This window comes from Strix uralensis, chromosome 3 (genome assembly GCF_047716275.1).
Source record: "Strix uralensis isolate ZFMK-TIS-50842 chromosome 3, bStrUra1, whole genome shotgun sequence".
NCBI lineage: Eukaryota > Metazoa > Chordata > Aves > Strigiformes > Strigidae > Strix > Strix uralensis.
The window spans coordinates 111,417,259-111,431,776 of NC_133974.1; the positions used below are offsets into that span (position 1 = coordinate 111,417,259).

The 14,518-nt window shown below is 51.1% G+C and overlaps 1 protein-coding gene and 1 non-coding gene across 10 annotated transcripts in view; both read right to left on the reverse strand.

Annotated features, from left to right (window-relative positions):
• The window catches only part of LOC141941352 (uncharacterized), a 29,796-nt gene extending 15,311 nt beyond the window's left edge, over positions 1–14,485 (reverse strand). For 2 of the 9 annotated variants that reach the window (XM_074863919.1, XM_074863918.1), the window contains exons 1-9: positions 13,471–14,266; positions 10,373–10,658; positions 9,135–9,305; positions 8,167–8,208; positions 7,789–7,873; positions 7,632–7,685; positions 7,007–7,148; positions 5,959–6,100; positions 4,897–5,059 (exon numbers count right to left, since the gene is read on the reverse strand). In XM_074863919.1, the coding sequence (XP_074720020.1) occupies positions 6,024–6,100; positions 7,007–7,148; positions 7,632–7,685; positions 7,789–7,873; positions 8,167–8,208; positions 9,135–9,305; positions 10,373–10,458 (657 nt within the window). In that variant the 5' untranslated portion in view covers positions 10,459–10,658; positions 13,471–14,266 and the 3' untranslated portion in view covers positions 4,897–5,059; positions 5,959–6,023. Of the gene's footprint in view, positions 1–1,837; positions 2,988–3,497; positions 3,758–4,896; positions 5,060–5,958; positions 6,101–7,006; positions 7,149–7,631; positions 7,686–7,788; positions 7,874–8,166; positions 8,209–9,134; positions 9,306–10,372; positions 10,659–13,470; positions 14,267–14,311; positions 14,393–14,465 lie in introns of those variants that run through there. The other 7 variants (XM_074863917.1, XM_074863915.1, XM_074863916.1 and 4 more) reach the window with 7 other exon arrangements.
• On the reverse strand, positions 13,287–13,371 carry LOC141941955 (small nucleolar RNA SNORD45). Its single transcript, XR_012628491.1, has one exon. It is a non-coding gene; the product is annotated as a small nucleolar RNA SNORD45 (small nucleolar RNA).
• Positions 14,486–14,518: the final 33 nt, after the last annotated feature.

Genomic DNA, 14,518 nt, shown 5'->3' on the forward strand with positions numbered 1-14,518 from the left:
CTGGTGAAGGGTCTGGAGCACATGTCCTACGAGGAGCGGCTGAGGGAACTGGGGTTGTTTAGTCTGGAGAAGAGGAGGCTGAGGGGAGACCTCATCGCCCTCTACAGCTACCTGAAAGGAGGTTGCAGAGAGCTGGGGATGAGCCTCTTTAACAAAGTGACAAGTGATAGGACAAGAGGGAATGGCCTCAAGTTGCGCCAGGGAAGGTTTAGACTGGATATTAGGAAGCATTTCTTTACAGAACGGGTAGTCAGGCGTTGGAATGGGCTGCCCAGGGTGGTGGTGGAGTCCCCATCCCTGGAGGTGTTTAAGAGTAAAGTTGACTTAGCGCTTAGAGATATGCTGTAGTTGGGAGCTGTAGGTGTTAGGTCAATGGTTGGACTGGATGATCTTCTAGGTCTTTTCCAACCTAGATGATTCTGTGATTCTGTGTTCAGGTTCCCAAAACACTCCTGCCCTTGCAAGACACTGGCAGCTTTCTAAAGCCAAGTCCTGGCTGTGGCACAGGGAACAGGACCCCTAGCCGAGGCTCGTCTCAGCTTAAGTAAACCACATCATAATCAGGTATCACTATCAAAAGCATTTTTAGGAAGCAAGGCTTAATAATAGCCTCTCCCTGACCCGCCTGGCTTGGAGTGTAGCACTGGGAAGGGCTGCCGGTAAGAGTTAGCAGAGCCTGAAAATGGAACCACCTTGAAGGCTGAGCTTTCTGAGAGTCTGAACTGCAGCTGAGAGCAGGTACCGTGTCTGCAAATACAACTTAACTTGTCTGGCCCCAATTCTGATAACGGCTACACACAAGTTTAACACCCAGCACAGGAGACTACTTATGCTGAAAATTAGGCATGTGGCTATTACAGCATCACCAAGAACATTTTCAAAATTAAAGGGGTCACTGCTAGTATCGGTTCCAAGTGTGTTAGTTATGCTCAAGCCAGCTCTGCAGGTAGCAGAGCTTGACAGCAATGTTACTAGGAGACTTTAGAAAATACTTTCTCCCATTTGATAAACATCTCTAAGCCAAACAACATGGCATCTGTCCATAAAATATCAACCGCAACATATTCTCCTGGGTACACTCCTTACACAGAGCCACACAATAACCACACATGCACGCCTGGGGTATGGCATCCCAGTCTGCTCTTGCTCGCCATTACAGATGGTTGGACACCTTGCTGTATGGTCTTGCTGTTTCATAACCACCAAGGAATAGAAACCACAGAACTTAACTTACTCATCTTCTTACTGTATAAACATGACCTTTTTATGTATATATACATACATATATGTCAGTCTTGATGCTAGGTTTTGCATAGTCATGCAGTGAAACAGAGCTGTAAGTAAACCAGTGCTGACACAGACAGCTTGTCCTAAAATCATAAAGCACTTAATTTGCTGAGCTTCCTCGCCTTCAAAAGCATCCTGTCATATGGCAAAGAGACTAAAATATGAACATGTATGTTCACCACTCTGGTGCAGCAACCAGAGGAATAAGTGGCACGCTGTCTCTGTAGATGGCTTTATTTAGAGACCCCAGGGGAAGAGAGAGCACCTGACTGTGTAAAAAGTTCCAGCAAAGCCATTAGAAGCAGCTGGAAAAGTAGAGAGAATTCAGTTGTAATGCCCACTATTGAAAGGACCTGTATCTTGTAAGAGATTTATCTTAATTCCTCTTAAAACCTTTAACTCACAGCTACATCTCTAGTTCCAATCTTTACCAGCATAAGCAGTATATTTCCAGGAATCACTAAAGCTGCTTCTTTTCTGTTTAATATGGGGTTGTTCCTGAAAGATTGTTTTTGTACACCATCTAGGAAAGAAAACCACACTGCTCACATGCACTGACAAACGTAAGAAACTGCAAAGAAGTGATGCAGTCTTGCTTTAGCATTTCAGGCTTTTCTTCAGCTAACGCCCCTAAAAAAGACCCAATTTGAGGGCAAAGTCTCCCAGTAGGAAACATGCTCGATCCACAGTGTCATGCCCACAGCTGGTTTTGGACTCCAGTCCTTGGCCTCTGACTTCTTATTTACTATGACTATACATGAGACATGAAGCCTTAGACTTTCTATATATTTTGCATCAAACAGTAACTGGGTGAAGGTGAATATAATCCTGCAAGCAAGGAACAGGACCCAGCACTCTCCTCTACATGGACTGCTCTGTTCTTTGGGTGGCAGAAGTGGCTCCCACATGCTCTCCCTCTGCCCATGTCTCATACTCACCACTACCATGAGGTCTAAAGTCAGTGGAGGAAGCTGAGGATGCTCCACAGGTCGCAGTGGGTCAGGAACTCTTAGGAGAGGTTTGAACTCCTTTGGTCCAAGGAGGGCACTGAACTCAGATCTTTTCCCTGAGCTCTAACTGCTCAGCTGCCACACAAAACAGGGGGGTAGCACTAGCACAGGCCATATTTCAAAGGAATGAAACGCGCTGGTTGCCTGCACTCACAGAGAAGGTCTGGCTCCAGTTCAGAGTGAAGCCGAGACACGCACGTGGGCACGCTCTGGACTACAATAGGTGGCCAAGTCTGGGAGACAGGCACTCCTCTGGCATCTCCTGGGGACAGGTGGGGGTGTGTTGCTGCCTGGCCCGCTCTCTGCTGTGGATCTCGGATTGCAGTACCTAACCAACCCCTCTTATTTTTGATGCGCTTCAGTCATCAAGCTCAGAGGTGGGAGCTCTGCTCCCAGAATGCCGGTGAGAAGCCGAGCACAGCAATGTCCTGGCATCGCCAACCCTAAGGGTACCAACAGGCAGCCCCTCCCCGTCCCACTGCGCTGCCCGGTGAAGCAATCGCTCCCCACTCGTGGGTGGACGTCCACCCGACTGCATGCCTGTGCTCACTCATCAGACAGAGCTGTTAATCACGGCTCAGCTGATTGCACGGCACAGTAACAGCTCGTAACTCGGGCAGCTGGCAAAGATGCAGTCAGAGGAGACGTGGAGCAAAACTTCCAGTGTGAGTCTCCATCAGTTGTTCGAACCTGCTGGGTGAAGAGAGTTCCAGCTCAATACCAGACAGAAGACTTTGGGGAAGAACTGCAGTGTGGATCCTGCTTCCCTGCCTTTAGATCTAAACTTGATTTTACTCTTTCCCCTCAATTCATACTGCTGGTTGTCTGATCCAAACTAATTCTTCATCCTGATTTTCGCTCATCTAGCTTGCTTACTCTTCTCACTTTAGAAGAAGGGTTGTTATCAAATAGTCAAAATTTAGCTCATGAAGCAGTTTTCTGATCTCATCTAAATACTATCGTTTCGGTAGTAATGGGAACTGCATTAATGCAAATTATAGGCACTGCAGATCTCAAAATAAATATGGAATGTGACTAGGCTGAGAGCTGTCATATAGATTCTGCATATCACAATCAGCTGAGCTTGTGTGTTTCTTATTTGATTTCAATTCATGGATTTGTAGAGCAGCCACAAGTGGATGCTGGAACAAAGAGCATTACAAGTACTTTTGTTTACTGCCTTACAGACCTTGAGGAGATTCTTCATACAGAAAACAGCTCAACCTAAATATTTTTCTGTGCTTCCACTCGCAGTTGGAGCTGTTCCAACACCACCTTACAACTGGCTCCCATCAATTGTCTCTCCTCAGCCTGAAATGACCTTTGTCAGGGGGAACACATATTCAGAATAGAAGGGAACAGTCTGGGTGACTTATCTTCCTCTTCCATCAAAAAGACTCTTTCGATCAGAGACGGAAAGATGCTACTCTGCTACACCAACCCCATCAGGATCATTGAAACTGGAGGTTCAAGAAATACAGATAGTCATATAACATGATACTCAACTTGCATATGACAGCTTTATAAAACAGATGTGTAAATCCACCTACGGACTTATCTTACTTAGAACAGATACTTATCTTTTCTAAGGAAGCACGTAGTGTCACCTCAGAAGATTTTTCCTATACCTGGCACTACTATTTGTTCTGCTTGAAGGGAAATGGATGGCAATATATTTCAAGTGCCTTGGGGATGCGACGTACGCCTTGCAGTAGCGGGAGGCTGGATTTACAAAAGGATGCCAGGTCCCCAGCTCCAAAGGGAGAATTTTGGAACTAGCACTCTCCCTGTCTGCCACCTCACTTAGGAAATCCCTGTCTCAATCCACAAAGGATCTCAGCTGTGGGAAACGCTTGTTCCTGGGCATGCCTAGAAGCAGGCTGGCTTTAAAAGCGCTGAACAGCTCGGTGCCTGGCTCCTCTCTAAAGTCTGGGGTGAGTGTTTCACACTACACCAAGGACATTAGGGTCCACACAAAAGGAGCCCAAGGAAAGCTCTCTTCTGCCATCTGCTTCACTGGGGAAGGGATCCACCTGGGATTTGCAGGGCCACATTTAGCTTTGAACTGGGAGGAGGCTGCACATCATCTCCCCATCACACCACTTGGGACAGGCACAGCATCCAGCAGTAAGAACCAGATGAAGAAACGGGGTTCCCAGCCTCTCAGCTCCTCCGTAAATCCACCCCATTTAGGACGCCTGCCTGTCGTCACTACCTGCTGCTACATGGTGGGATCCCAACAGGCCTGAATTTCCCACAGCTCCCACCTCCATCAGGAGACCCCCTACCCAACCCCTGCAGCCAACACACCTGAGAAAACTAAGCTCTACAACCCAAAGTTTTGGGCAAAGTTGGGCAGCATCTATCTAGTTGCTCTTCCAGATGCTGGTTTCCGTTTTATTTGCTTCATTGTGGTTTATTTATTGGAACAGGGACTGGATGTGCATTTCTCCCTTCTCCTAGCTACAATTGCAAAGGAATAAAAAAAGTTTCCTTTTAGCACATAATACTACGGAACAGGACTGTCAAGTCTGTTTTATGGCTATTCTGCCTGTTACATTGCTACATTCACATATGAAAAAGAAAAAATAACACAAACCTCTCTCGGTGGGGTCATTAGAAGAGTTGCTCTCACAAACGATGTGCAAGGACGAGTCAAAAAGCTCAGCCAAGACCTGCTCATTAAATGCCCAAGCTGCCGTCTTTGAGGAGGGCTCCTCCTGTGCCTGCAGCGGTGGCGTCTGCCGGCCTTCACACGGTTCCTGCCAAGAGAATGCCACCTGTCAAACATTCAGGCTTTAGCTGCCACTTCTCTGATCTGGAAGAACGACTCAGCAGACAACACAACGACCGAGGACATCGGTATTTGCAACATCTGGTCCCTCCAGCCTCTACTTCTGCAAAAAGCATTCACAGGAGAAAGTGCTGGAAAGCAGGCGTGCATTCAACCTGTGCAGTAGCAAACCCCCACAGGCTGGAGGAGAACTTCCTCCTCGATGTACTGGTTTTCTTTTTTGGTAAATCTGAAAGGCAAGTGTCTTGTGACTGGCCAGACTAAGCTGCCTCAGCATGCCCTGATCTCCAGACACGTGGCTTTACTGGGATTGCAAATAAAGATGACAGTTAGCTGTGGGACACGCAGAAGGTGCTCCAGGATTTTCTGCACTTTCCAGCATTCCTATTTTCTACCCTGTTTGTTATAACAAACAGGATCTCCTGTTATATCCTTATAAGGCAAGAATGAAAAAACAAATGTATAAGGTTGAGTTACAATGAATAATATAGGTTTACCTTTCCAGCTTACTGTTGATGGGGAATTACTCATATCATCCATTGACTACTTGGAAATCAAGGGTGCATTGCGCTGCTACTTAGGTTATAAGGTAGGAGGATGATTTTTTGAATTTCGGAGCCTTGCAAGTATTTGTTTAGGGCATTACCATCATGAACACACCTAAGCTAACTGCTTGACTTACAACTGTACGAGGTACAGAAAAAGCTTGCTCTCAGGCTTGTCCTCTTGATGAGTCATCTAACAAGGCAAAGTCCCAGAGCACAACTACTTCAAAGAAAGAAGTCTGCTGCCTCGGTTTTGCCCCAGAAACTGCAGATACATATGGGTTGTTTTGCTAGGGTTTGTGAGCCTGGTTTTGCCTCATACCTCTCTTCAGCTTGCCTGGCCATGGCTCCTCCTCCCTCTGCCAGGCTGCAGAGCAAAGAGGGTGGTCACTCAAGGTGCACGTCTGCCTGACATACCATCTCCACCTTTATTCCATGGTCCCCAGGCTCATCCAAACACAACTCTGGAAAGCAAAGGCATAAAGAATGACACGTGTTGGGGTCTGCTGAGCTTTTAAAGTCATGACTCTGCCTGTTGATTCAGTAGGACAAACTACATCCCAAGACTGTGCCGCAGAATGACTCCTGTGAAGCAAGATGGCAAAAACCTACACCCCAACTGAAGAGGGACATGGTTGTGATTGTCGACCCTCTGATGCCCTCTGTGCTCTGCAAGCCCTGCTGCCCTCCTTGGGAAGGACTCCTGGCAGCAGGCGTCACTCAGCAGATGTCAGACGTCGCAGCCCAGAGCACCGGGTCTCACCGTGAAGAGCACGCACGTTCTCTTCCTACCTCTGCCAGAAGAGCCCTGGAGGTAACAGCACATCTGAAATGTGGACACTTGGTCTGAATTGTACCTGTCTCCTACAGGAGAGCTAAGAGACCTTGCTCAGAAAAGAAGGGCTACAGAGAACACAACACAATCTGCATTAGTCAGGCGGTAAGAGAACAAAACTTCCACCGCAGACCACCTCGTTCTGGGTGAAATGCTATGCCAACGGAGAAGAGCCTCAGTGCCACTGGGCAGCAGGGCAGCAGGCTCAGCAGGGCCCAGCAGTGGCACCGTTCAAAAACCTCAGGCCACATCTGATGAGCATCTGGAAAGGCCAAAGAAAGAAGCCCTGGCTTGTGTGCCAGGATATGCGCTGAAACCTGAAGAAACGTCAGTTAACCTCTGGAAAAGGTCAACCTAATTCACCCTGTTTGTTAACGTTCAAAGCAGTGAATTCCAGGATGTTATAAGGGCAATGGCCACAGAACCACCACCCAAGGTGATGCTCCCAACTGCACCATGAACTACCTCTTCCAGGTGTATCTGGACCAATGGGCTTTGAGTTGAACATGAAATTAAGACCTTTACAGCATCCTACCTGTCTGCACATCAGCATATGCTCTGCCATCCTCAGGCTCAGGCACTTTTGGCTCCAGCTGCTCCTGCACTTGCTGCTCGGCCAGGGCTCTCCTGTGGATTTCTCCATGCCTTGGACTCTGAGAACAGTGATGTGGGATACTCTGGCAGGTGGGAGGAAAAAAAAAATCCATCCCAGATTACTTTCTATATGTAAGTGGTACTCCTTCCGCCCAAAGGTAAATGAAGATGATCACCTCTCACCCCACAGACTTGCAGTTCAGGGCCCTGACCCCGAGGAGGGAGTCGTGGGCTCTGTGCCCCATGGGGGTGTTTGCTCCAAAGGCTTGTGCTGCACCCACCTCCTCGGGACCTGCCCCACAGGGCACTGCCCCAGCACCCTTCCTGGCTGCCGTGTGGTCCAGAAAAGCCACAGCCAGGCACAGGGCACCAGAGTGGAGCACAGGGAACACAGGCTGCCCATCTGTGCTCTCCACCGGCACTGGCAATTTCCACCCCAACTCCTCCAGGGAGAAAGAGGCCTGTGTCTTGATGGCTTCCCATGCCAGAAAGGCTGACCTTCCTCTCCTAAGGCCTCTCCCACCCCATACACAATGCCAAGGAGGAGAAATGTAGCCACTGCTTACTTTTGCCTGGCACTGAACCAAAGCCTTGATGCTCTGGGCAGTTAACGTCACTGGCTAGAAAAGAGAACAAAGGCCAAGTGGGAGAAACTCCTCTGATGGTCCATGCTAGAAAGCAGAGTCACTCCCTTGACCCAGCTGGAACAACAAAGACACTTACAGATCCACCGAGGCCCAAGATGTTCACAAGAAGATGAATCGAGGGCAATGTGCTCGCTTGCATTTCCTGAGCTCTGCTCCTTTGCCTGTGCACAGGGAATAGACAAAGAAAGAGCTCTGTATCACTGAACCCGACTTTGCTCTCTCCCCCGCCAGCCCGCCCAGCACCATTTACATCAGAAGAAGTCCAGGCACAAAAGGAGCAAGTGGTGACAGCCAGATTGGCTTGGTGTTACTTTACCAACGCAAGGCTGCCCCGCAGCTGCCCCAGCAGTGTGGGTACCTCTCCCCCAGCTCTCGAGCTGCCTTTCAGCTGAGCTGGAGCATCTCACCAACTGCCACACTGGCGCCAGAGGTTTGCTACTGCAGCGGGGCTTACCTGAGGATGGCGTCCAGCCAGAGCTCTCTCCTCTCTTGCGAGCTGCAGAAGAAAGGAGAACCAGTATCACACCCCGCTGCCACCAACTAGGTGTTGGGCTGCTTCCCTGCCCCGCAGTGCTAAAACCCAGACCTCTGGGGTCAGGTTCGCTTCTCAACATGGAAAGCGGTTTTCTAGCAGAAGCAGAAGGCATCAGGCTGATGCCTCTGCTTCCTCCCACTCCCAAGGGCCCCTTTCTGTAGCTGTGCTCCAGTCCCAGCAGCTGGAGTACACAGACAGCAGGGCTGTCCCCCCCTGATCAGCTGGAAGAGGGGCTGGAGGCAAAGACCAGGACCTCAGGCCACTCTGACACCAGGAGGACCTGTCCAAAAAGCAGCTCTCCCCTTGTTCTTGGGCCTTCCCAAGAAGAGGCTCCCACTGCACCCAGGAGCTCAGAGACTGACAGGGGCTGAGCAGGGGGAGTAGGAAAAAGCAAGTCTTTCTGCTCTCCCTGGACAGATGGAGAACAGAGAAGGTCAAAGCCAAGGAGGCTCTGCTCATCACCGAGCTGCATCTCTCCAGGAGCCCCTTTTGATCCTGCAGCTCTACAGTCTTTGGGATCCACCTGGGCTGAGGAGCACTGTCGCAGACACGGGGCTTCTCCAGAGCAGGGAGCGACAGCCCAGCTCTGCCAGAACTGCACTTGGGGCTTCCTGGGACCAAACGGGATCAACTGTCTACACACAGCCGCCCCCTCAGCCCACGCTTTGCCTCACTCCTTTGACAGTGCACAGCTTGTGCAAGGGCTGTTTCCAGAGGGTAGAGGGCCAGCTCAGAAAATAAGCCAAGTTGCAAAACGCTGCACAAGCAAAGCGGTGCCTCTGCTTCCCACCCCACCCCGTGACGTGAGCCTGAGGAGCCAGCTGGGCTCTGAGGGAGAGCACTGGCCCAGACAGCCCAATGCCTGGGTGCACGTCACCGTCACTCACCAGAAAGTGACCTCACGGAAGCTGATGGGCCAGACAAGGACGAGGGTCCTGCAGTAGTCCAGGCCCAACGCTGTATCTTCTTGTGCACACCCGCATGCTGCCTTCTCACTGCACAGCACCCACAGCTCGCTGAGACGCACCCTGCGCTGCAGCCAGAAGCTGGTGCCACATCTGCATCCAGGAAGAGCAGGAGCTGATGGTGAGGTTGCCTTCTGGGGAGGCAACTATGGCAGACTCGCCCCCGGCTGCCTACCAGCCCCAGGTGGCCGCACCCCACCAAGCAGGCCACCACCCGCCAGCACTAGGACTGCCCTTAGGAAGGGGCTCAGCCCCGCTGACCCCCAGCGCTGGGGAACTGCTCCGACGGGGACCTCACCCTGCACCTTCTGCAGGACAGAGCTGGAAAGCTCCCACCAGCATGGCGGGACAGCAACGCTGCTTCCCAAAGGAAAGATACAGGGCGGGGTTTCCCCCCTTCCATTTTTCCTCCTTTCCTGGTCCTGTGGCTGCCCAAGGTGCAGCCAGACAAGGGGAGGAGAGTCCCTGACTGGCCACCAGCTCCCTCCCTCAACATCATTGGGGTGATTTGGAGTTATATTGCTGTGGCGTTGAGGCAAAGCCAGGTGCTGGAGCTGAGCGCAGCGGGACCCAAGGAAGGGCACGACTGGCTTGAGGCTTTGGAGTGCTGTGCACCGAGCTCTGTCCCCACCGGAGGGGACACTGCTCAAGACAAAGGCATTGCAGCCCTTGTTGTCATGTGTGTCCATGTCGCCCCCCAGCCCCCCAAGGTCCGTCCTTGTCCCAGGCGCTCCATGCTGCTTTCTGCGTGGGGCTCTGTCCGTGAGTCCTGCAGGGACCCGTCCTTCCTGGCTCCCCTATCAAAGGGGCCAGGGGAGTGTCCCCCCCCTCCCACTGCTGCCCCACTGGCACTGACTCGACCCTGGGGGTAGCTCAGTTCCCTCTGGGGCTCACTGGCCCTGATCTGGGGCTCAGTGGGGCCAGTGCCCCCTGTGCTGCTTCCTCCTCTCATACAGCCACAGAGCAGTTCTGGAGAAATGGCTTTTAGTGGGGAGAAAAAAAAAAAAAGACCAAACATGCCATGAAATCTGTTCTAATGCACACTCACACACACCCCACACCCCCCTGCAACTGCACCGGGGGCCAGTCTCATCTCATCCCTGCTGGGGTCTATTGCCACCCTCCCACCCCAGCGCTGGCTGCCAGAGCCCTGCACTTACTGGGTGGTTTGGCCAGGTGCTCTTCTGCTTTTTCCTCCTCCTTTCTGACATGCCAGGCTGGGGTGGGGGCAGGTCCATCCCCACATCCTACCGTCGCTCCTGGGGCCCCATCCTGACGGTGCTGAACTGTTCCAGGCTCAGGATGGCATTGGCGGGCTCGGGGACACTGTAGTCAGGGGCGAGCAGCTCCATGGGCAGCGAGAGAGTGCCGATGCCACAGCGGGGGATGGCTCTGCTGGTGCTACCAGGGTCCCCAGGAACGGGGAGGCTCCTGAGACCGTCCTGGCTGGGCAGGGAGCAAACAAGAAGCATCTCCTCAGGCAGTGCAAGGTCGCCTGCCGGGGCCCCAACCCCTTGGTTGTGGGGGGGCAGCACAGGGGCTGGTGGTTCTTGCTCTGCGTATGCACTATTTTCTGGCAATACACTATTTTAAACAGGTAAAGCACAGCAGAACACACTGTTTACAACCTGCTGAGAATCATCCCCCAGGCATAGCAGGAACGAGGGCAAAGCTTGTCTATTTAAGATGCATTTGACTTACAGTGCCATTAAACATTCACCACCATCAGACATTTCACTAGACTGAAAGTTGGCAGCAGCGTACCAGTGTCCTTTCTGGACATCCCTGGGTAGAAATTCTAGACTTTCTTTAAGGACAGAAATCCAAAGAGCTACAAAAAGCTTTTTAAATTAAGCACAGCAAATATAAATCAAACAAACAAAAATCATCAGGTAAATCCCCGAGGCACTAGTGAGGAACAAAAAGTCTCCCACTAAGTCCACTACCCCTCACAAAACAGAAAAATGACTTAAAGAGATTTCTGCAAAGAAACTGCAGATGGAAGATAACCCTGATAACTGCAGCACGAGTGACCAACATGGAAATGGCAGCACTGACCCTTCTCCTGCTCCTCCTACGAGCTCCTCACCAGTTACATGAAGAGGCAAAACCAAGGATGACTGAAAAGATCTGAGCAGAATTTGCCACCCCCAAATTCAAAATGATCAAGAAGTCTATTTGAAATACAGATTCACACCCACTATCATGGGTGATGAACCTCACCCTAAGCACACGTTGTGCCTTGAGACAGGAGCTAAGGACAGTCTGAAGTCACCACCATGAGCAGACAATCAAAACCGAAGCATCCAGAAGACAGACAAACCTCCACCATTTTTTCAGCGATATTTCAAGTCCCACAATACTCAATACAGGACTTCACAAAATGCCACTAAACTTAACGACAGCAACCTCTTTGTAGGTTTCTTACTCAAAAGCAAAAAGCCACATAACCTCGGGGAAACCCTTGTCCTCCTGTGTGGCTGATGTCTTCCCATGGCTCTTCCCCAAGGCAGAAGAAATGACCATCTATCTGGAAGTCTACACAAATTCAGAAGTACACTCAGCCTTCTGACAGTCATTACCTGTGGGCCAGAAGTCCTCCCACACCCCAGAAGTGCCTGTTCATCATCTGGCAGTCATTCTGCATGAACTTATCTAATCTAAAACAGTCCAACCCTCACCACAAGTGAGTTGACTGCAGCAGAAGTGACACTGGCTGACCTGGACAGGTGTATTAGACCAGAAAGGGTGGTTACAAGACAAAAAATGCAAAATAACCACCAGAAGAGCAAAAAAAAAAATCAACCAGAAAACACATCATATACAAACCAGAGGCCCCTATCCAAACCCTAAAAAGAAAATAACCTAAAATAGGACTCTCCAAAAACCACCCAGAACATAAGCCAAGGCAAGAGACCTCCAAATGACCCAGGAATCCAGGACCAGAAAGCCCAGATTCTGTCCCTAAAAATAACACACTTTAATGCTATCCCACCTACACTCTGGCACCCCGTAACCCTAACACCCCATAACCCTAGCTCACTGTAAGCCTATAACCCCATAACCCTGGCACCCAATACCACTGGCTCTCCCTAAAACTAGTGTATGATAACCCTGGAAAACCGTTACCCCAGCACTGCATAACCCTGGCACCCCAACTACCGCGAAGCCCCGAGGACAAAGGCAATCAGCAGCTGCTCCCCCCGAGCAGTCAAGAAGCCCTGTTTTCATTGGGTGGGGGCACCTGCCCCAGGCATCACCACTGGCGGAGGCCAGTCCGGTGTCACCGCCAGGATCTGACAGCTTCTGACCAGCAGACCCGCTGCTGGTGTCCCTGCTCACCCAGCCAGGACACTGCTATTGAGCCTGGTTTTCTCATGACACAGCTCACCTGTGAAGGTATAAATTCCAGGAAACAACAGTATCAGCTGAAGCCTGCTCATTATCACCTTCTCCTGATAAAAACAACCACCAGAAGACCAAAAAACAACAAAACCAAAAGCACACACACCACCAGCGATGTGCCTGTCCAAGAATACTGCTGTGCAAAACAGCAGCCATTTACAGCATTTTAAGGAGTACGTGAATACACAAAACAAATCTAAACTTGGCAGGAGATGGCGACTGCAAACCCTAAATGGAACTTACAGCCCCAGCAGAAAATAGATCATTGCTGCTCTTCTTCCCCTTAAAAAGCCGATCTGAACATGTGATGGTTAACTGTGACCCAAGGCAGACGTGACCTTCAAGCATTCTGGAGGTGCAGGTGGGACTGCGGGCATTCGGAACAGACACGCTCACCCAGGCAGGCTGGGTACGGTTACCCCCACGTCCCTCCACCAGCACTTGCTAATGCTGTTCCACTGGGGTATCCAGAGCTGCAGGCAGGGAACGGGAAAGCATCTCCTCCTAACACCAGCGTTAAGCCAAGAACTCTGCCTCCCCAGCACAGAAACGGGAGAAAACTCAAACTGTGCCCCCTTCTCCTCACACCGGGTGAGACTTTGGGACGGCAACTGGATGCCACAGTGTGGAAAAGCTCCAAGGACACAGCCTAAGGACACTGGAGCTCCCCGGGTCTCAGAGTAATTCTAGAGCTAAAGTTAGGACAGACATCAACTCCAGATCAGATAATACATGCCAGCGCTCATCCCTGACCCGGGAAGGCAACCTCCTCCCGGCCCACCCAAGGGTTTCCAATCCAGCTCACTATATTCCCAAAGCAGACGCTGCCTTATTTCGTTGTGACACCACTCACCCGTTCCTGGAGACGGGACCAGAGGGACATGGCACAAGCCATCAAGCTGCCGTCTGGGAGCGCCAGAGCCTTCGGGTACTGTTCTTCACCATGGTGCCCGTGAGAAAGAAAACAAGAGACAGAAGAGATGGTGAGACATTTCACCTACGGTGGAGCAACAAGTAACATTGAGACTAAGTCCTTTTGCTCTGGGGAAAAGCGCACACCAAACAAATACTCGCTGAACAGAAATCTCAAGTTCAACAGAAAAAAAAAAAAAGCAGATTTGAGGAGCACAACATAGGAACAGACTCCCACAAGACTTCTTTTGTATGGTACTAAAGCGTAAACGCACTACACGTATAGAAAAATTATTACACAACTGTTTATTTCATATAATTGCTCCATCATCATTTAAACATAAATTAATACACAGCAATTTATATTTCTGTGCAAATGAGGGGAATGAAAGCCTTTCCTCTTCCTCTGGCCATAGGCACCTTTCACCTCAACATACACCGAGAAGCATTTGGAAAACCCAAAAGCAATTGTCTACAAAATCCCAGTAAAACCCGTAGCTAAGAAACATTTGGAGAAGACTGCTGCAAAATTCACGATGAACGCAGACAACATCACCAGTTAAGGAGCATCAGAAGCACAGCGTTCCCAAATCTGACAGCTTCTGTAGCAGACGAATCTGAACAGTTCTGCCCGTTGCAGTTTTTTCCCCGGAAGGTACCGAGTTCGCTTTTGTCCCTGAGACAGTTCTCGCTGCATTTCCTCCCTCCCCGCCCCTGCCGAGGCCACACGCACCAAGCTCAGCGCCCGAGCAGGAGGCACCAATTCCCCCCCGACCACCCACCGGTTCTTCCCCCGGCACCCGAACGCCCGCTCAGCCCCGCTGCCGGGTCCCCCGCCCCGCTGGGACGAGCGGCCGGGCTCGATGCCCTCCCGCCCCCCCCCCCGGGCCCAGGCGCCGGCGGCCCCGGCCGGGCCCTTCCCGCGCCACGCGGTACCTGCACGCGCCGCCGCCGCCGCCGGAAAGAGCGTCACGGCGCAGCGCGGGCAA